The sequence below is a fragment of the Panicum hallii genome, chromosome 1 (genome assembly GCF_002211085.1).
Source record: "Panicum hallii strain FIL2 chromosome 1, PHallii_v3.1, whole genome shotgun sequence".
NCBI classification, from domain to species: Eukaryota; Viridiplantae; Streptophyta; class Magnoliopsida; order Poales; family Poaceae; genus Panicum; species Panicum hallii.
The window spans coordinates 53,487,296-53,509,539 of record NC_038042.1 but is presented as its reverse complement, the minus strand read 5'-3'; the positions used below and the strand labels follow the sequence as shown (position 1 = coordinate 53,509,539).

Genomic DNA, 22,244 nt, shown 5'->3' with positions numbered 1-22,244 from the left:
TTTCCTCAATCCTCGTGGCCGCGCCCTTCCTCTAGTCAGCCGCCGCCGCCGCCACCGGGACTCGCCGGAGTCGGACGTGGCCCAGCTCGCACGGGAGAGGCTAGATTTCGTCGTTCGGGAGGGCTCGAGCGGACCCCCGCGGCCGCGTCCCGGTGGGCTTTGGGGCGGCGGCGGCAAGCCTAACAACGCGTGGCACGCCACGGACGGCGTGGCCGCCGCGGCCGCGTCCATCGCGGCGTTCGCACACTGGTACGGCCGGAAGGCGCCGTGCTTGTCTGCTTGGTGAAGCGCAGCTCTGAATAAGCTTGTTACGGCTGCGGTGAGCTCAGATGTCACGGCGTGTGCTTGTGCCAGGTGCTCGTCGTTGTGTCGAAATAAACACATCAGGATTGTAAATTCATCTATCACGCTCTGGCAAACCATTCTTCCTTCAGAGTATGGATCAAGTGCCCTTTCTAACACACAGGACAGAACTAGTACGTGAGAGGCTAAAACTTCTTGAGGCGCTGATGATCTCAGGAAGACATCAAAGAGGAACGACTGAACAAGCAGCCGGCGTCACAATTTGGATCGGTTGGTTGCACCAATCCAATTTCCATTGTTTTGATGATGGTGTTAGCTTTGTGGCTCAACTTTACCATACTTAACTCTGACTGTTCTCTCCTCAAAAAAAGAAAAGAAAAGAAAACTCAAGCTTGACGTTCTGTTGAGGCTGGCACTTCCCAATTCCCATGTTGCATTCTAAGAGATCGCCCAACTCGAAATAACTGAAATGTAGTGGCAGGAAAAAGAATGCGAGGAATGACTGGATCAATGTCTGAATGTATGAGCAGGGCAGCCGGCGGCACAGTAGGATCTGTTAGTTGCACCAATCCAAGCTACCGCGCGCATGTGTACATCCCGGTAGATCACTGATCCCGCCCTCCACTTCCCCTTGTCCTCGCTCCCCTCCCTCGCTGCCGCCGGGGCCCTCGCCACCCAAACCCCACCCGCCCGCCGGCTCGCTCGCGCCCGTCGCCGTCGCCTGTCGTTACACCGCTCCCCGTCGTTGTACTTGCGCTGTTGCGCAGTTGCGCAGCCCATGCCTACACACCGCAGGCCCCCGTCGACGCTTGCTCCGGCGCCACCTCTCTCTATTAATACGAGCCCGGCGCGAACGATCGAGCAACAGCTAGCCTGCCACGCACCGACCACCACGCAGCGGCGAGCGAGCAAAGCGTGGCACGAGGGGAGGAAAAGGAGCGGCCGCGATCGTGCAAGATGGTGAACTTCATCGAGGCGCAGAAGCCGCTGCTGTCGCGGCTGATGAAGATGGCTGGGCTCCGCCCCATCGAGGTCGAGCTGGAGCCGGGCACCACCATGCACGTCTGGGCGCCCAAGCACCACGTCGGCAAGAAGGGCACCACCATCAGCCCGCTCGACCCTGCCGGCGGCGGCGGCAAGAAGCCCGGGGGCAGTAAGAAGAGGAGGAGCCCCGAGTCGAGGCCGAACGTGGTGCTCATCCACGGCTTCGCCGCCGAGGGTAATGTCACGTGGCAGTTCAACTTCGGCGTGCTCGTGTCGCGCTACAACCTCTACATCCCGGACCTCATGTTCTTCGGCAAGTCCTCCACGTCGAGCGCCGACCGGTCGCCGGACTTCCAGGCGGCGTGCGTAGCGGGGGCGCTGGCGCGGCTGGGCGTGGCGCGGTGCGACGTCGTGGGGTTCAGCTACGGGGGCATGGTGGCGTTCAAGCTGGCGGAGGCGCGGCCGGAGCTGGTGCGGTCGCTGTGCGTGTCCGGGTCCGTGGTGGCCATGACGGACGCGGTGAACAGGGAGACCATGGAGCGCCTGGGCGCCGGGTCGTCGGCCGAGCTGCTCATGCCCGAGACGCTCAAGGGGCTCAAGGCGCTGCTCTCCATCTCCATGTACAAGAAGATGTGGTTCCCGGACAGGTTCTACAAGGACTACCTCAAGGTATTTTTTTCCCCAGATGTTTGTGTTGGTACACTAACACTAGCAAAAAGCAGCAACAGTTTTATTCTAGGTCAATTAAGAAGATAAAAAAATATGATAAACATGAGTAGATTACAGATAACGATGATACTACTAACTTGAGGTTTTCATACCAAAAGTATATCGATCAGCATAGAGTTCGTGTGTTTCATTGTTTAACTTGTGACATTGTTGCTTTGGTTAGTGTTTATTGGGGTTTGATTCTGTTGATGTTTATGCTTGTGTTGGGTGGCAAGCAGGTGATGTTCACCAGCAGGAAGGAGAGGATGGAGCTGTTGCAGGGGCTGCTAATCAGCACCATGGACGCCAAGATCCCTGTATTCCAACAGGTACCTTAATTAGTTTCCTACGAAACCGAACTAACCCACAGCTACTTCATCTGTTCACCAACCTAGAGAATTGTAGATGCATGATGGAAATAGGAGCTCCATGTCAGTTGTCAGGCAGCTGAGTAGCTGACTGACGAAAGTGACCGGCAGACAGAATGCAGATGCATCTTTCTTTGTTTAGGGCCGTCAGGCCAACAACTTACCAACCCACTGTGAAAAAAAAGATGATGACCCAGAACCACAATTTGAGCGAACGGCCCGAACTTGTAGTGCGGCATGGTCCACGGCCTTTGATTTATCATGGGCTCCGACCTGATCTTTTTCGAGAAATAAGGCCCAGTTGATTTGTCACCATGTGTATGTATTACAAAAAAAAAAGTTCAAATGTTCTCCGTGGTTGCAGAAAATCATGCTGCTGTGGGGCGAGGAGGACAAGATCTTCGACATCGAGCTCGCCAAGAAGATGAAAGAGTAAGCACCTCCCATGCTTTATGCTTAGTTGTTGCCGGTCATGCTTAGCTGATACAATCAGCACGCCCGGCGCTAACCGCGAGCGACCAAACCAAATCGCAGGCAGCTCGGCGACAAGTGCTTCCTGTACGGCATCCGCAAGGCCGGCCACCTGCTCCACGTCGAGCGGCCGTGCGCCTACAACCGCCAGCTCCAGAGGTGGCTCGCCTACGTCAACTCCACCGCGGCAGGAGAAGAGCAGGCCAGCAGCTGATCGGCCCCGTCCCCAGAACGGCGCCGTGCCCCACCGCCGGAGAGTCGTTGAAGGCGGCGCAGGGGCTATACATGTGCTCGCCCAATCGTCCTGCTCCTGCTCATAGGGATCATGCATGCATCCAGTTCATGAGTTCATATCGATACGCCGTGACCGTTCCTTCTACATGCACCTGTTCTTGCCCTCTTTCTCTGTTACTCCCTGGCCCTGCTGGTTCAGTACATTCGTTTTGGATCAATTCTTTGTAACTCTCCAGTCAACCACACACGCAAAGTAATGTAAGTTCTTACAAAAATGTAATGTAACAAAGATTTCTTTTTCTTGGTTTGATCCGGTTCAGAAATCAGAGTCTCCAAACCCATGTGAGGGCTGCCGGAGTGCCCACAAAGTACAGGCACCGCCCCTCTCTGACGCGCCCCGGCCGGCCGGGTGCGGATTCGAGTCCGTGCCGTGATGGTTCCCCCTGCAAAAAGCGCCCCTTAGTGCGCGCGTGAGCGTGGCCACCACCACAACGAGACCGGAGGGGGAGCAAACCGGAGGTCACGTCGCCGATCGGCCACCCAGGGCGCGCGCGTAAGGGGCGTGGACTGTAGCTCCGCCCGCCGTCCGCCAACGTGCTAGGGCGAGGTCAACAGTGCCCGGCCACTGTGCAGGGCGGAGGAGCCCCGTCCTGTCAGGCAGGCCACCGGGCAGGCAGGCAGCTTTTCCACATGCATCTCCGGCCAGTCGAGTCCACCCACAGCCGGCGGCCGGCGTGGCGATGGGTTCCGCTGGGCTCGGGTGGGCGGGCGGGCCGGGCTCATGATGCGGCAGGGCCACGGTTGGTTGCCCGGGAGAAACCGGCAAGTTGTCCTGGATATGTTCGGCGAAAGTACAGGGGCCCCTTTATGGCCGGTCCAGCCAATACGCCGTCGACCGACCGGCCGGCCGGCCGATCTCGCCGTCCGTCCCGATGGATGGATCCATTGACTAGCTAGCGGCGCAGCGCTCGCCCTTGCGCGCGTGGACCACCGCGCGCAGCAGGGCCGCAGAGGGGCGCCATCATGTGGGCGCGTCGTCGTCGTGTCCCGCCGGAGGTACGTGCTGCTGCTGCTGCTGGTCAGCCCGCGTGATTACTCGTGGCCGGTGGTGGCCGGCCTCTGCCGCCGCCGCGGCAGTCAGTTGCCGGCCGGGCTGGAGGCCGGAGTGGTGAGCGCCGAGCCGGCCGGAGGGCCTCGCGCCGGCCGCGGCGCTCTCTGGTTGGCCTGTCGGGACCGTGCGGCGCGCGCCATCGACGCGTCTGGCGCCGGCCGCGCTAGCTGGGCTCTGTGCACGGCTGGGCCCTTCAGCGCTTTGGCGCTAGCCCACCGGAGCCGCCTCCTATAAGAGTTCGCGCGCAGCGAAACCTCCTGAAAATTCCGCGCCGTGCCCCCGTGCACGTAGGTTTTTTTTTCCAGCTGCGCGTGGCCTGCTGGGCGGGTGACCTGTTCCTGTTGCAATAGGAGAGTTCAATTGGAGTTGTGACGTTTTGCCTTGACGTGCAACGCCGGAACGCGCACGGCGCACGCACGCATTGCCGAGCCCGTGCCATACGCCCATGCCCCATACTGCCTCTCCCCTGCTGGAGCTGCGAGACGGCAGGAGCGCTCGTTGTTTCTCTGTCCGCTGCAGCGCAGTGCAGGGGTCTCTGCTGAATAAATGAGCTGCGACTGCGAGCAGGCCATGCATGTGCACGGACGGGGTCACAAGCAGCACGTTTTGGCCCGGCCGTGCCCTGCTACTGGTCCTAGTTTCTTAGGAAGCTGTACTGTAGTTAGTTCCAACCTCAATGAAAAGTTTACGTTTGTCTATGACGTCAAGACTCGAGAGGACATCCTTTAAGATTAATAGTTGTCGTTGAATAAATCGAAGATGAAAGAAAACGCAATGACCTATTGAGACGTTGAAGGTTTCCAAGCACCTACATACCCAAATGCATTTGAATTTCGCGTAGTCTAGCAATGCAAGTTCTATGTGCGTTTTGTACTCCCTTTGTGCTTGGCCGGTCGGTGTAGCTGTCGTTTGGCCTCTAGCTAGCACCCCCTCCACTCGTCCATGAGGGGGTCATAAATTAAGATGCCCCATGAGTCATGAGCAAAAAGTTATGCCATAGCTGCAGAGTACAAGAAAATCAAGATCGGGTTTCTAAAATTTGTCTAAATCAAAATTGTATCATGGCTATTTCCACTCTCTAACCTAATCGATTTGTTAGAAGGAGATCAGCCGGGATTTACTTGAACGAGGAAAGTTGGTTATGTCGTGCCATTTCCCTCCTATCACAAATATAAGACATCGACATGAGCATCGATTTTACATAAAAAATACTATGGCATTGCTCTTTATGGTGAATTTAGTAGCGTCAACCTTATGATGCAAAACTATCTGTAATTGTAGCTTTTATTTAATTGTCAAAGCTAAAGAAGTTTGGCTTTGGACATGGATAAAGGTACCTATATGCATGATTGCAGTATGACTCGTTTTTATATGGGTCACTAGAGTTTGGTTTGTGGATTCGAGAAGAAGAAATGGATTAAAATCATCGATAACATTCTATAAAAATTAAACGGCATCCACAATATATCAAACTGGCGGCGGAGATGGATTTTTTTTTAAAAAAAACACTGAGACATGAATTTAGCCATCGTGGACGGTTTATTGAAAAATTCGTATACAATAATTAAAAATACTGTTTGGCATAAATGAATAGCCGTGACAAATTTCCTTTTGCGCGTCATAGGTGAAAGAATTTCAAAGTGCCGGCGTGCAGACAGAGCCGCGCGGTGGCCGACCACCCCGTCCGCCGCACGGGCATGCTCGATCGTCGCGCGCGATCTGGTCCTCCGAATCCGGCCGGCCTGTCGCGCGCGGCCGGATCGGAAACTCTCCGGGCAGGTGATGATGAACCTGCGGCGAGGCGAAGCGGAAATTGGAAAACCGGCGCCTTGCCTCATTGAGGCGCGCCGTGCAGGGCGTGAGGTGTCGATCGATCTCTCGTCCACCACTCATGTTCGTACGAGCCGGAGATCCATGCGCGCGCCGGGCCGGCCGGCCGGGGTCCGGGCGCCGGGCAGAAGCGGCCATGCACACCTGCGCTCCATCTGCGCCGGCCACGCCATGCTCTGCCCACGCACGCGCGCACGGCCCCCGGCCGGCCCGGGGTGGGCGTACGTCCGCCCGGCGCGCGTACGCCGGCCGGCCGGCTCTAGCTCGTCGTCGCGAGTAGCAGCCTCTCGCAGATGGCGGCAGGGGCAGTGACCAATGAGCCGATGAGCAGCGACTGATGAGAGCACGAGCGCGCACGGGATCTCGCGGATTGACGTCGTCGTACGTGCGACCGCGCGCGTCGCCGAGGTGAAATCAAGGCGTGGGTACACGCTGGGGGCTACTACCCTACTGCTGCACAGTGTGGGCAGTTCGTAGCTAGCGCTGCTGCACGTTGCTCAGAAGGAAGGAGTAGTAGTTCTCCGATGTGTCGTCTACTGAATGGATCCGGTGGCCGGCGCTGGTTCTGTACGGTTCTGCACCCAAGGATTACATAAAAGAGAGGAGACTACTACGCCCAGGAATTTTCGCAACGTATGCCACGTACATGTTTTATTCGCACGTACGATGAACTTAATAACGGAACTAGGTGGGCGCTGTACGAGAGTGTGCTGCTATTTTCTCGTGTACTAGTTAGCTTTCACCTTTAATTAGCCAGGTAATGCTAAAAAAATTGGCATTTTTTTGCTGGAACGTCAAGAGATGCATCCAATTACGTACAGTGCATGCCGTTGGTAATAAGCAAGGCTAGCTAGCTTTCTCGTACATTTGCGCCACTTTAAGCATACAAGATTAAGTCGCAATTGAAGAGCTACTCCCACCGAATCCAAGGTGAAACTCTGACCAACTATTTCTACGATGGGAATATTTTGAAAACCTTCTCATCGTACGTCTTCACTTAGCCAAACAATTCGGCATACCATGAAGCAACCACGCTCGCTTGACAACAACCCTTAGCTTGTACGAGTCCATAGCATCTAGCTATCTGCCTACACACAAAACAACAACTAAGATGGACAGCCATCGCTTTCAGTAAGCACGCTTAGCAACTCGACTCACCTTTCCCATCTCCATCTTTACGTGCGATCAGCGTCACTTTCCTTTCCTCCTTCCTCGCTGCTTTACAAACCATAGCTAGTAACCGCGCCTAGGATACCTAGCTGCCCTTCAAAGCCAAGCATTTGCTGCGTGTGCCGTTGTAAAGGGCTCCAGCCCAGCTGGATGGCCATCCCTCACGTACCGTGGCTACTGCTGCCTGACAGCCTGAGTGCCTAGGCCTGTCCGGCAGCAACAAAAGCACGGCCGGCCGGAGCTGTGCGAATGCCCATGGCATGGTTACCTTCCGAAACGGGCTCGCGAGTTCATGGCCACATGTGCCGCGGATCCACAACTGGCAGGTCCACACGCATGGCGACCTTGATTTCTCTCTTGCTACGGCAGCCGGCAGGGCAGGGCTTGTGTTGCTGCTGCAGTAGTGCACGCCGTGCGCGTCGCCATGGCCGGAGAGAGGTGTTGCAGGCTAGGGCCGAGGCTTCGTACCTCGCTGGCTCAATTATTCCGCCGACGCGCCTGCACTGATGCGGGGAAGAAACTTGGAAGGCCGGGGGGAGTGTGCTTGGTTGTTGGTGGGTGGGAGAGCGGGGCACTCAAGTAGTAGTAGCCTGCCTTTTGGCAGAAGACACACATCTTCTTTTCCAAATTGCTGAGACGAAGATGCTCCCAAAGGTATAGGAGTGATAGTAGATCCAAAAACAACACTTGAGAGTGAATAGAGGGTCATGCTAGCTGCCTGATGATTACATTTTTTTTCCAGCATCAAAACCCTGTCAATCTTTTCATAGGCACATCCTGCCGCCAGCTCCACTCTGCCCTTAATTTTCAACCCCCCCCCTCCTCTCGTATCAAACCCACACACCTCAGGAGCTGCCGCTGGTCGGACAATGGAACTAAATCTTATTATGACCCGCCCCGCCCCTCAATGCGGAGGGTGGAATCGGTTCAAGATTTAATTTGTGACCTGCTATAAAAATCATACCAGGCAAGAGCTATTTTTTTATCCGAAGTTCGAAAAATCTAACCTAGCCTAAAAAATTATATATAAAATTAGATTCTACCGAACCCGACCTAACCACGTGTTAGGTTGGGCTCGAGCCAGAAAATCTGGGCTGGTGGCTGGATCAGGCTCAAGCTCAAGAAAAAAAACGACGGATATATTTTGATCTAACCCCATAAATGATCGGATTTACATCTGGGAGCAAAGGTAGCCGGTGTTTCGGCAGTACGCTGCGTACCCTAAATGAGAGCGACGTGTTTGAGCACAAGAAGCGATAATCAGGAGACGGAAGAAGCGTACGTACGCTGTTTAAGCAGATCAGGTTTATCGTATCGTATGGACCGAATCGGATTCGCACGTCTATTCAGCTTTGAATCTGTGCGCAAAGGCACGTTGCTTTTGGACGAGGAGGGGGATCCGCACGTGGCCAACATTCTCCTAGTCCTACGGACGCCGATAAACAGACCAGCACTGCACGCACGATCGACCGAATCAGCATCGCAGCGAGCTCGGTCGATCGCGTTCCATCCATGATCCATCGTCGGGCCCTGCGCGACGCATTTATCTGATGCCCTGATCGCCCCCATCAGGGCATCGATCAGATGGTCCAGGTGCTGCCAGGAGGGCACGGTCCACACGCACCACGCCCCGCGCTGTTGACCTGACCAGACCCGACCCCAACGGCAGCAGCGGCGTGTCGTGTCTGGTCCGGTCTGGCCTGCCGACCGGGCGCGCCGGCGCGCGGGGTTTAATGCCCGGCTCCGACCACGTGGCCGCCGGGGCGCCACGTCTGTGGGCGGCAGGGCTTCCGTTCCTACTGGAGAGGAGTACAAGACTTATTTAATGTGTAAGGCAGCATTAAGTAACGCTAAATTCAATCATAGCACAATTATAACGCCAATTGGGGGGGGGGGGGGGTGTTCAAAGTTACGTACATGAGCCGACTGAAATATGGAGTTTTTTTTTTGTCGGCTCGATCTGCGTTTGGTGCCAATTGTGAGCTGTTGTTGTGGGCATCCCTGAAATGCTGGCACAAGTTTGCATGGTCCCATGGCTGATAGCTAAAGAATGGTCGAGACAGGTAAATGTTTGGTTTATTTTCAAGTGGTTTTGCTCTAGAGAAGCTTCTGCATGACTAGCTGCGCCGTGTTGCGAGCTAATACATCACGTTTGGTCATCAACGAACTGAGATTGAAACTACCGAAAATTGCACAGCCTCGAGCACGTTTGACGAAGAGTACAACATTCGAGCCACTCTATCGTGATGTCGCACCAATTTCCTTTATTTCTCAGGAGAAGTTATAGCATGCATAATACAACGGTTCATCGAAAATGTGTATCGCCTACTCTGTGAGAGCGATGTTGTTTTAGGACCGATTTATAAATTTCCATCAATCTTTTTGTCGATAGTGAACCTTGCCCATCTTTACACTCGCAACTACAACAGATTAAAGCTAACAATCATCCTCATTGTGGGAGGTGTCACATTTTAAAATAAAAGGTGATAATACCAATGAATGCGTGCATTGAACCATTCCGCGTGGACACCATCATATGTCACGCCATCCTTCTCACGCCCCGCGAGGATCGAAACATTGAACCGAGTTTTGTCGTATAAGAAGCGCGCTGCCGGTGTTGCGTCACTTACCCTTTCTCTTTTTCTCCACATTCTCTTCTTCGCTTCCCTGCGCACCCGCCTTTTGCTATATATTCCGTTCCCCCGATATTTTATTACTCGCTCTCACCTTTGCTACACTAGTCGAGTTGTGGTGGCTCTACCGTCTCCTATACCTATCCTCCTTGGCCCCCCATCCCCTCTCATTTCTAAGATGTCGAACCCTAGCCGCCAAATAAGATTTGAAACAATCCAATCGTAGGTGACTATAGTCACGAGATCCGATGTGATCCGGAAACAATTTGGCTGTCAGATATCCCGGAAATCATACACAATTCTTAGTCCATCGTGGATCGATACTGCTACCTCCAGGTCGCTAGGTGAATTGAGCCGCCTCCACAACATATTTTTGTTCTGTCAATCCAACTGTAACCCCAATATTTTTCCTTCAGATGTGTGCTATGTTGCATGTCCTTGAGGACTCCACCATGACAATGCGCCGCCGCCTCCCTCCTTTGTGCAGCCAGAGATGCACATGCTTTGATCAATACAACTACACTTGAGGGGAGAAATATTGCAATATGATGAGGTGATAAACCTTTTAATCCCAAATAATTCTATGTCCTGGCTGTAGACATTCACTTGTGAATTGTGAATGTTCAAGGTTGGGAATTTCCTTTATCTAAAAATAATAATTTTGTGTCCATATATAATTTTTCTCCCTGCTGTTAATTTTTAGAGGTCCACAAGAGAGGATATGTTTTCAAATGTTACCATGCATGCATGCTTATTGGGTAGCTAGGGGTACGTCTCGAATCATCCAGGGCGGGGCTTCACGGGACCAATAATGGGCCTTGTTGGCCGGCCGGCCCCCACAAAACAAATCCCTACGGAACAGGTTTTCAAAATGACCACCGCTCTTACATTTTATCGGAGCCTTCTAGTTTTTGCTTTGGGTCCAACCTCCCATAGCATATCATGCATGTTTGAAAGCTTGGAATAATTCTTTTTAATAATCCACACAGGCCACTCCAAATTTCAAGTTCCTGGTACATGTACTGATTTCTAACATGTTTAATTTTACCGCTATTTTGACTTCCCTCTCTTTTTTCTCGTAGTCGTGGTTGGAAGCTCTCACTCAACCTTATATGAAAAGAGTTTATTTCATCAATCATGGGAATGGGAGCGACGAGGGATACAATATGCCCACTAGCAAAGTCAACTACCAAACAACATCCATACGAGTAGTGAACTTAAGTATTTTTTTCAAGTTCAGTACGTAAACTCATGCAAGAAATCGATGCTTCACGAGTTTGTAAGAAATGTTTTTGCCTAATCATGTACAACCATCCATTCTTATGTTTTTAGAATTCTAAATATGGAGTATATAGCAAATGCTAAAGATAGATGCACACGAATCTTTTGCAGAAATCCAACCGAACCTACATGCATGTATCTTTTGCAGCAGGTTCCAGCGGAACTTAGTATTTTTAGAATTCTAATAATCAATTTGCATGAACAAAAGAAAAGCCTTCCCATCCATATTATTATTATTATTATTATTATTATTAGAACAGCTGTGTATCCATATGTATCCATTCCTATGATGTCGTCCATAGTGAAGGCTAGAGATAGCTTATGCATGTAGGCAACAAGCAATTTTGGCAGCGAGCCCAACCGAACTTCGGACTTTTGGACTGCTAATCGATCTCACACAGCAAGATGGAGAAGTCCTTCCCAACCATATCAGAACGGTTTGGTTTTCATGCAGGCCGTATTGAATGTTGGCAGCATGCTGCATGCAAGCAAGCATTTTTGGCAGAGAGCCCAACCAAACCTGGGACCTTTAGACTTGTAATAATCAAATGCACAGAAGATCAGAGAAACCTTCACAGCAGCCACATTAGAATTTAGAGCGGTTCCGTTTACATGCATCCACAACCATGACGCAGCCTACATTAAATAAAACACTACTGGAGGTAGATCACAGATGGGTGCCATCATGTAGCTAGCTAGACAGGCATTTGTATGCAAAGTGAGCTAAGCATTGGACTTCCAGACATGGATTAAATTGCACAACCACCTTAGAGAACAGATCTGGCTTCTTCACAAATATATGTATGTGTGCATCCATACTTGTGTGACGCAACCCTAACAGACGCCGGAGAGATGTAGATGCCACCCATCCATCAAGTACTCTTGGTACATACCCATCAGATAACCCCCACCAAACCACCAAACCTTGGAGATCAACACGCACGCAAGCATCTTCAGGCAGTTTCATGCAGCTAGATAGGAAGATATGTTTAAATGCTGTGTGCGTAGCAGAGGCCGGAACTATTCCTTTTTCTGAAGAATCCGTATAGTCTTCGTAGATAGATGCTGGAGATGGACATGAGTTGTATGCCAGCCTTTTCTAGTTAATTGCGCTGGAACAGCATCAGAAATCCCCACAGCCACCTCTCAAGGCACTTGGCCGCATTTCGATCTACATGTAAATCCATGTGTGTGACACAGCCCCTAACAAGTGCTGGAGACGCAGGCGTCCGTTGGCATCATGCGTGTAAGCACTTGTTGGCAGGGAGCCAGCCAGTGCAGGAAGACAGCTGGTCTGCACTGCCTGCACTGCATGCATGCCAAATCGCCAATGTGTTGACACACTGACACTAGTACACACACTACGACACTAGTCGCTTGCCAACTGCTACCTTTTTCTCTTCAGTTCTTGGCATCCGAAGAAAAAAAAAGAGACCAATGAAAAAGAAAAGGGCAAAAGGGAAATATTAGTGGTAATAGAAATGGAGGGAGGGATTGCAATTCCGAGGGGGGTGAAAGGAAAGTGAAGCCCTGAAAGGAAGAGGAGATGGGAGGCATGCCAGAGAGGGGTGGCATCAATGGTAGTGGCAGACCGTGGCACACCAATTAGAGTGGCCTGACGATGGTGTTCGCGAAAGGGACCCAGCGTCCTCAATTCCCAAAGCTGCCCAGCGTCTGGTGACCGTTCTGCCCCTACTACCGCTTCTGCGGTGGTGCGAGGTGAAACCGTGGGTTTACTGGCCGGACGGACAGGTAGACCCCCTAGCTAGTGTCTTCGTGCTACGGGATGGAGGAGCGCTAAACTGGGGAGCCTAGGTGGATATAGCTTGGATTTTAGGTGCCTCGGCCTGCACGTACGGCACAGAGATGCACTCATGCAGTTCATCATTAAAAACGCAATCTTTTTTTTAATAAAGATCTTGTAGTAGAGTAGGAATTTCTTACTACTTGTTTCATGTAGTACACCTTTCCAAATTGAGATGTACAACACCACATTCAATGTACAGTGTGTTGGGTTAATAGAGTCGAAAAATAGCTGATAATTTTTTTGAAAAGAATAAAACAAATAGCTGATAAAATGAGTGTGATTTTTTTTAGGATACTTGATCAAGTGGCCATCTGTCCATACATACCCACAGATGGATGGTCATTTTTTTAAAAGAAATCATATGGTCATATTTTACCATTACATTGGCAGTACAGTAGTACCACACCCAGCCAAGTTCAGAGGCGTGGTAAATGCAGCAGAGGTGCGAGGCAGTAGGAGACACGCATGGATGTACTTGGAGTCAATGGGGGTATACCACCACACAAGCTGCACTTATTGCGGTGTGGTAGTAGGTCACTGGCACTGGCACAACTGGAAGGTAAACAGGGTCTGAGCTGAGTGCAATTAAGCAAAACTAAGCTAGGGCGGCAGTGGAGGAAGAGAAGACGAGCAGGTGACAATGGCCATGGAGGAGAGGTGGTGGCGCCAGGGTAGGCCATGGTGCAGGTGTGGGAGGGGGTGAAACATGGCCCTGTCGGTGGGCATGGGCTTCACCTCCCATCCTCTCTCCCAAGTCACTCTCAGTCTCGCCTCTGCGTTGTGGGGGTCTGGGGGAGTGGTAGACTGGACTCCTTCAAACACACATCCAAGCCCCCCTCCCTCCCTCTCTCTCTCTCTCTCTCTCTCCTGTCACCTCCTCCGTCCACCGTCCTCCCCCTTCCTTGTTCTCTTCTTCCTCCTTGGCCTTGGTCCTTTAGGGTGCATGCATAGATGGATGGATGATGGATGGATAGGATGGATATGTTTTCTCCTAGCTAGCTCTCTCACAAGGAGACATTCCCCACTTTGTGCCAAATTGTTTTTGTGATTGCTATTGTTAGTGTATTTTTATCACCCCCTTGTAATCTAACTTAGCTTGACCAAGCAATATAATCAATCTATCCCCATCTCCTTCCCCCCTTGAGGCCAACACCATCCCGCTCCCCTATTTCTTCTCCAAAACCTACAAGTAGAGCACAGCGCCACCAACATAGACAGCCTCACAAGCAAAAGCTAGGAGGTAAAGAATCCTTTTCCTAGACCACCGAACCCTCCGAGCTCTAGCTCAGCCCCTCACCTAGCTTGGTAGCCGAAGCCATGGAGTACAAGAGATCATCGCATGTGGAGGAGGAGCAGGAGGAGGAGGAGGAGGAGGAAGAAGAAGACGAGGAGGAAGAAGAGGAAGAGGATGAGGATGAGGCCAGAGGCCACCGCTATACCACTGCGGCAGCGGCACCCATAGGCGCGGCACAGCAGCAGCAGGTGCAGGCCCAAGCTCTTGGCCTTGGCTCGCACGCGTCGCTCATGGACGCCGCCGCCTTCTCGAGGCCGCGCCTGCCACCCAACTGCTCTCTGGTGACGCAGCCACCGCTGCCTCCCCCCGGCTTCATGCCGACTCAGCGCCAGCCGCAGCTCCATCCGAGGAGAGCGGAGAGGGAGAGGGAGAGAGCTGCGGGGGCGCCGCAGCCCCAGCCCCGGCGCCACCAAGAAGGCGCGAGGAATGGCGTTCTCGGCGGTGGCAACGTGCCCCCGCAGGCCTCTACGCTCGCCCTCGCGACTGGCGCCGGAGCCGTGGGGCCGGTGGAGGCGGCGCAGTGGAGGTACCGGGAGTGCCTGCGGAACCACGCGGCGCGGCTGGGCGCGCACGTGCTTGACGGCTGCTGCGAGTTCATGCCGTCCGCGGGGGACGGCGCCGCCGCGCTGGCCTGCGCCGCCTGCGGCTGCCACCGCAGCTTCCACCGTCGCGAGGCGGTCCCCGGCGTCGCTGCTGCCGCGGTGGCGGTGTCCCCCTCGCCGACAACCCCCACCGCCAGCTCCTCCCGTGTCATGCCGCTGCTCCTTGCGCCGCCGCACATGCAGACGCGCCCGCACGTCCCAGTCTCCCCGTCCTCCGCGCCCGCCGCGCTGACCGAGTCCTCGAGCGAGGAGCTGCGCGGCCCCGTGGCCGCGGCCGCGCACCCGGGCCCGCCGACGCCGCTCCCGCCCCACGCGCAGCTGGCCGTCGGGGGCTCCGCCTCCGCTCCCCCGGCGCCTAGCAAGAAGCGGTTCCGGACCAAGTTCACGGCGGACCAGAAGGACCGCATGCGCGAGTTCGCGCACCGCCTCGGGTGGCGCATCCACAAACCCGACTCCGACGCCGTCGACGCCTTCTGCGCCCAGGTCGGCGTCTCCCGGCGCGTCCTCAAGGTGTGGATGCACAACAACAAGCACCTCGCCAAGATCCCGCCCTCGCCCCCGTCCTCCCAGCCCCCGCAGCAGCAGCCGCCTCACCACCGTGACCACCAGCCGCCTCCACCTCCCCACCACATCCACCTCCACCACCCGCCGCCGCCGCCGCCGCAGCAGCAGCAGCAGCAGCATGATGCATGATTGAGCACCGAGAGTAGCCGCAGAACAATGCGAGAGGATCAGAGGATGCCATTAGCTTATTAGCTCATTTCTTTATCCTTCTTCTTCCCTTGTAATTTCAGTGACATCCTGGTTGTTAAGAAGTTAACTCATCATGCAGCAGTTAGGAGGCAGTAATATGATTATGTGACCTAATCTCATCTTAGCCTTACTTAGTCGTTCTCATTGCTTTCTTGGATAACCTCATTTAGGTTAGCAACTTAGCATCATGGCACTTGCATGGTCAATTCTTTCTTATGCTAATGCTCACTGCATATTAGGGCTTTCTTCATCCCCCTCCTCTCTCTAGTTTTCTCTCTCTATGAGAGGGAGAGAGACAGAGAGTGGTAGTGCATGCGCAGCTGTGTTTGGATGTGTGCAGTGTCGTGCCAGTGCTGCTGCAACCCTGCATTGCCATTGCATTGCCTGATGCAACGCTCTCTTGGGGCGTCCCCTCCTTTTGACTTTGCCTTTTGGGCTTGTTGGATTCCTTTTGGCAGGGCAGCCGCTCCAGAGCATTGTGCTGTGCTCTGTGTGCTGCAATGTCATTGCATGCATTGGGGTCTGGTCTGGTTGGGTTGGGTTTGGTGAGGGGCCCTTTTGCTGGGAGGGGAATGTACTTAGGCATGGGGCTTTGTCATTTGGTGTGCAAAGTACAATTAGAGGGGTCATTAAAGCAGGGTTCCTGGCTTCTAAGCCTTCCCTCCCAGCAGTAGCTTTCTGTCCTCTCTTGAGGGGCTGTGTCCTCTTCTGCTTGCTTGCAGCCTAAACCCCTTTCTTAAGGGCTTTTGCAGCCTTTCTTGAGTGGCAATTTTGCCTGAGCTGTTTCTACTGGCCTCCTGCCAAAGCTTAGCACAGTAGTGCAGAACAGTACTGGTGGTAGAGACTTCATTTTTTGCCCCATCACTCTCTTTGGCCACAAGTGCATCAGTACTGTAGCTGGAGTTGGGGGAGCTTTGGCCATAAGGCAGGTGTGTGTGCCATGTGAGAGCGGACTGGGGTGTCAGGAACTCAAAAGAGAGAAAGGAAGCCCTGTGTGTGTTGTAGTATTTGAGTGTGTATGTTGGACTCATGGATTATTATGGGGTATGCAGCGGGTTGAATGATGATAATGTGAATTGTCGGCAGCTGGAGGCTTGGATGGTAAGGAGAAAGGTGTGTTGTTGCCTTGCTGGTAATGACATCTCACCGCATTTAGTCGTTTTATGTCACCAGCACAGGCAGCAGCAGCTACAAATGATGGGTCTGTATCCTTGATTGATCCTGAACCCTGAAGCTGGTGTTTTCAGCTGCCAGAATTCTGAATCCAAGCGCCTTCTAGGCATTTATGAAGAAGTTTTGATTTCTGATGCATCTCTGAAAGATTTGTCAGATTTTGTAGGGTACAACTGCTCCTTGATTCCTGAAGCTAAAGCTTTATGCACTCAGAATTTCAGATAACATTGGGCGCTTCTGTTTTTTAGAAGTAACAGCCATGGCAACAAAAACTACAGGGCACGCAAGCACAAGTGCACTAGTAGTAATGAATAGGAAAAGCCCCTAAAATCTGCAGGTACCGTGTGTACTTTGAAATAGCTCACCCTTTGTGGTTTCCAAAGTGAGAGTTTTCAGAACAAGACGTCCCTTGTATGCGTCGATGTGAGTGTGACCAAGCTTATTTATTCGATCGGAGGCTGCATCATTTACACGAACCATCATTGATCTGGGCCAGCGGCAACGGGGGGACCATGCTCTCAGTCTCTCAATGCGGTCGCACTGTTGCGTTCGTCACCCCTCATCGAGTCTTCGTTGTCTGAAAGATCCTTTTCGCTGGAACCGTGGAATCGGTACAGAAGAAAATAGTGGCAGTCATTTTTTCTAAGAAAAACAAACAACCAGCTCATTAGAAACTCTTTGGCTCAAGTTCCTGTTCCGTCAGGTGCTAATCCTGAATACATACAATTTGTTTATGCTCGGAATCCGTGATGCGTGAGCTCTGATGAGCGCAGCAAATGTGTTGGGGACAGCAGGATATGAGACGGTTCCAGTAAAGAGACCGGTAATCGGGCATGAGGCGCGAGGCAATAAAAGTAAAAAAAATCGCCAGCCACCAATATACAGAAAACGTGTTGCAGGAGACCGGACAAGTAGAACAACAATCACCTAAATTATTGGCCCCCTTTTCATTGACATAAACAAGCGTACAGATGCGACCAAGAATGGTTAATAGGCTCCGGAGACTAATAAAACACAGTGCAAACCTAGAATAACTAATTTCAGTTTGAGCACAACTCCGGCCTATTTGGCTGCCCCTCGGACAAGTCTTGCTGCAAGCAAGAAATCATATGGAACAAAACTGGTGGAACATACCCTAAACATACAATATTTTCCTGAAATCTCCACCGGGACCCAAAACATCCACTACTACTGAAGTCAGTGGGAGGTGCTTGTCCCTCATTACCATACCTAATCTCTGAAAACTTGGAACCGTATGAAGATCCAAGATTCTGGTAAAACTTTCTTGTCGATCAAGCCATACCCTCTGAAGCAAGCTTGATGCGTTGGTGATGCTCAGTCACTTTGTAGTCAACAACTTCTGAAAACAACTGGGGATCCAATATACAGTCAGACCGGCCATAAACAGCAGCTTGCACACTAGCCACCAGCTTCGCAATCTCCCTGCCGGAGAAGCCATTGGTCTTCCGTGCAGCTTCCCGGAGCAAATCATCGCTTATGTCCTTCACCTGTATCTTCCTCTGCTGCTTCTTGAACAATGCACCCCAAGAAGAGCCTTTGCCCTCTTCCTTGAGTATATATTGCTTCAAGTATAACTTGAGCAGTTGGAACCTCTCCTCCTCCCCAGGTATGGGAAACTCTATGACTTCATCAATACGGTCAGTGACAGCAGCATCAAGATCACCAGGTCTGTTTGTCGCAAGGACAAGGACAATATCCCTTGACTGGTCACCGGTCCGAAACAATAGTGCATTGAGAGCACTCCGCTGAGCTTCGCTCATATGGGTACTGTTCCGCCTGATATATTGGAAAATAAAACATTAGAGGTAGATGGAACTTATGGAACTTCTTGTGTGGAACCAACCATTTAATATATACACATTTACAGTTTCATGATGACTCTTACATCAATGGGCGCGGATGGCACCACCTGAAGGGGTTTTATTTATTTATTTATTTTTGGAAAGGAAGGGGAAGGGATTTTGGAGAGAGGTAACCATAGAAAGGTGATTGCAGACATTTCGTGAGAAAATACTAGTTCATTCTTAGCTTAATATGCCACGATAGGAGGGATGAGCCCATAGACTAAAATTATGAGAAACTATGTGTGAGAACAGAAAACTGTACTGCTGCCACAATACCACAGAGTACTGTCATTGCACATAATAAGTTTCCATAATGCTGTTGGGTTCTAATTAAACTGGGTTTAAATTAAGCTCCCTTCGAGCTCAAAAACTGCAGCACTGGTACATAAATCAATTAATGTTAAGATTCCAAATTAGTTCAACTCAAGATTGATAACTAAGGGAATGCGCATGTGCTTGAGCTCAACTCGCTAGTCATATTGATCAAAATGTTACCTAGTCCTGGAATCATATAAGAGTCATGTTAAAAACTTACTCGCACAAGAAAGCATCAGCTTCATCAATGAAAACCAGCATTCCTTTCTTGGACTTCTTAGCCCAGTCAAATATCTGATGGATCTTGGTAACGGCCTCTGATCCTAAGGGCGCAACATCTCCTCCCGTCATCATGGCGTAATCCAGGCCCTGTCATGCCATGAATGCAAGGGTATGAGTGTTAATGGATAAGTATATATGAATTGACTATCTTAAATACCAAACTTGTGTCCCCACTAGTCCCGTTTCAAAGAAGATAACTCAATTAATTAAAATAACAAAATACAATATCCAACAAAGGGAAGTTCCACAGACCACCAAACACCACTCTATGGCTTTATTCGTTCTAAACCTTATAAACTGACCAGAAGGGAAAAAACAAGTCATTTCAGAAGATTAGCTATTTTTCTATGGTGCAAGGAAAAATGGATCCACTGAACTTACAGATTTGCGAGCCATCTCCCTGGCTACTAAAGTCTTGCCAGTTCCAGGAGGTCCATAGAACAGCATATTGCGGAATGGTGCACCATGGGACTTTGTATTTGCAGTAGCTCGTGCAAGATGTTCAATCCTCCGCTTGAGTGAAGGGTGCAGAATAACATTATCAAAGCCTGTTCCGCTCGACAAGGATGCCGAGGTAGGTTTGAGCAATCTAGACATTGGCAGTGGGAACTTTGGCATTGATGATTCACGGATCAGCGAGGGCTGACCCAAGATTCTATTGATATAACCCCATGTAACCCTTGCTCCTTCCCTGAAGATTAAAAAGAGCAAACATTAAAATTAGAAGTCCATGCTTGTGAAAATGTAACAGGTAGTGAGGTACAGCTAATATTAGTTAATGATTTGTGTGTATGCACAATCTAAAATGAAAATTAATACGGTATATTGGTTTTGAGGCAAACCTAGTAGTATAAACTCCAGCAGCCAGTGCAGTAACTCCTCCAATACCCATCATTAGTTTACTCCTATCAGTCAAAAGCGTTCTGAACCCACCTACAAGTCCACATTGGAAAGGTTCATAACCAGTACAAATAACAAACTACTACATTACATAATTATTTTGTTAATAGATTTTTTAGAAGAATGACACTGATCCTTGTCAATAATTCAGCATACTATGACCAAGTATGTTTTCACAAATACAATGTATTACTTTTGATGAGACCAAAGTGCATCTTAGAAAATATGAGACTTAACGACAAAGTAAAATAAAAGAGAAGAGAGGGGGAAGGGGGTCATCTGTAAACGGCAACAGTATTGTTAGGTTAAAACGAAAACCATAAGACCTACAGGTATTGAAAAATGACACGATCAGAAAAGCCTGGATTATCTTTTCTGATTGCCTGACACATTCTATCAGAATAAAAAGGAATGGTAGATTAACTTCATAAATATTGCTAATTGAAAGAGAATTGAAACCTTCAACATGCGAAAAGGTTGTATTTATTGCAGCGAGCCACTTTTCTTTTTCACCCTTCATTTTTTCCAACATCGTTCTCCTTGTAATTTCTTCTAATTCTCTCTGCTCAAGGGCTCGAGCTTCTGCTTCTGCTAAAGCTTTAATTCTGTCTGTTTCCTGTTCTTGTTTAGCCTTTTCTTTCTCAGTCTGTATCATTTCTTGTAAAATCTTCTGTTCTGTGGCACGCCTAGCTTCTTCTTTCCTGATGGCAGATGCCTCTTGCATTTTCACAAGTTCAGCGTCTTGTCGCCTCTGTGCATCACGCTCCGTCTGTCAAAATCAATGCTTGCTTAAATTGTGTGTAGCTCTCATAGCAGCACCAAAAAATAGACACATATTTAAGTACATTATTATAGGAGGTGGATAAATGAAATAAAAAAAGGAATCTCTTCAAAACCTGCATTCTTTTTCTAGCTAATTCATCCTCATAGCGTAATCCTTGTGCTTTTGCATGTGCTTGTTGTTGCAAATTATTGCTGTACTCTTCAGCTTCTTTCTGTTTCCTCTCCTGCAGATAAGATATGAACAGAGTTATATAAGTACACTGCTGGCAAGCAACAACTACAGAAGTTGGATGCACGGACACAAAATGAAATGAAAGAAAATCTCTACCACATCACAAAGTTCTAGGCTTCTACCTTTCCATGCCGATCAGTTTTCCATTTATATGTTGTGGAGTTTCAAATATGTTGTTCCTTGCTATTCACGAAGGTCAGCCACAGTTATAAGTTTTGCACATCCACATGTTTTCACATCTCAGTTGTAAAGTTACTATGCCTTACTAATCCCACTTCTAATGGCAAGCACCAGTCTTATGCAATTGATTCCAACTAAGGAAGTTTGTCAGGCTGTTAGGTAAATTAGATTCAGTATAATTGAGCGTTTGGGTTGCGTGAGAAACCAATAACCAGACACTGCCGACGTCCAAGCTACAGCACTGAATATTATCTGCATCAACAAAGGGGGGGGGGGGGGGGGGGGGGGAAGGCGTCAGGTACTCACGATGTCCCTGAGCTTCTCATTGATGGCGTAGTACACCTTCTCGGCCTCAATCTCCGCTAGGCGTGTGTCCTCCTGCCTCCGCATCAGTTCAAACACCTGCAACCGACCGAAAACATAAACGTCGTCAGGAGGGGGCGGCCCCGGTTAGGCAGGGCAAAAGCGCGAGCATCTTGCCTGCTTGGCGAGCGGCGAGTTGTTGATATCCCGCAGCGCGCGAGCCATGCGCTCCAGGGTCTCGGGGTCGCGGCCGAACGCTGTGGCCCCCAAATTGTCCCCGTCGTCCGGATTCGACGGCGCGGACTGGCGGCGGAAGAGGGAGGCGCCGTCGGCGTAGGCGACGTTGGTGAGCGACGCCACCGCAGCGGCCGCGCCGGCGACGGCTGGCGCCGCCCTCCCCAGCGAGCGCAGGCGGAGGCGGCGCAGCATGACGAGGGAGACGTAGGGACCCAGGGTTTTTCGAGGGGTTTTTTTGGTTGGCGGTGCGGCGACTGGGGGAAGAGACGCGACGGGACGAGAGGAGAGGAGACTGCGGAGGAAGGAGGGGGTGGAGTTGCGCCGTCCGCCGTGGAAGGGTGGCTAAACCCTCCGCTATCTTTCTTCTTTTCCAAGGGAGGCTTTTTCCTAGAATCAGTTTGGGCCTGAACCTGCCGACAAGATTT

The 22,244-nt window shown here is 51.0% G+C and overlaps 3 protein-coding genes across 4 annotated transcripts; 2 read left to right on the top strand and 1 right to left on the bottom strand.

The window, feature by feature from the left end:
- The first annotated feature begins 1,184 nt into the window (after window positions 1–1,184).
- On the top strand, window positions 1,185–3,375 carry LOC112872726 (monoacylglycerol lipase ABHD6-like). 2 transcript variants are annotated; one of them, XR_003224726.1, is made up of 5 exons: window positions 1,261–1,956; window positions 2,235–2,324; window positions 2,728–2,795; window positions 2,898–3,122; window positions 3,161–3,375. XR_003224726.1 is itself a non-coding variant. In XM_025935800.1 (4 exons), the coding sequence occupies exons 1-4, from the start codon at window positions 1,261–1,263 to the stop codon at window positions 3,046–3,048; spliced, it is 1,005 nt and encodes a 334-aa protein (XP_025791585.1). In that variant the 5' UTR covers window positions 1,185–1,260; the 3' UTR covers window positions 3,049–3,375. The 2 variants fall into 2 exon arrangements, 1 of the variants encoding a protein (XP_025791585.1); XM_025935800.1 differs by having other exon boundaries at window positions 1,185–1,956; window positions 2,898–3,375.
- Window positions 3,376–13,587: 10,212 nt separating this feature from the next.
- LOC112901714 (zinc-finger homeodomain protein 7-like) lies at window positions 13,588–15,662 on the top strand. The gene has a single exon (XM_025970686.1). The coding sequence runs from the start codon at window positions 14,218–14,220 to the stop codon at window positions 15,487–15,489; it is 1,272 nt and encodes a 423-aa protein (XP_025826471.1). The 5' UTR covers window positions 13,588–14,217; the 3' UTR covers window positions 15,490–15,662.
- Window positions 15,663–17,634: 1,972 nt separating this feature from the next.
- LOC112890120 (ATPase family AAA domain-containing protein 3C-like) lies at window positions 17,635–22,240 on the bottom strand. Its single transcript, XM_025956984.1, has 8 exons — window positions 21,760–22,240; window positions 21,586–21,681; window positions 20,981–21,091; window positions 20,544–20,853; window positions 20,027–20,117; window positions 19,566–19,875; window positions 19,123–19,271; window positions 17,635–18,519 (listed from the first exon to the last, which is right to left on the bottom strand). Exons 1-8 carry the CDS (start codon window positions 22,009–22,011, stop codon window positions 18,015–18,017), a joined length of 1,824 nt encoding a protein of 607 aa, XP_025812769.1. The 5' UTR covers window positions 22,012–22,240; the 3' UTR covers window positions 17,635–18,014.
- Between the last annotated feature and the right edge of the window lie 4 nt (window positions 22,241–22,244).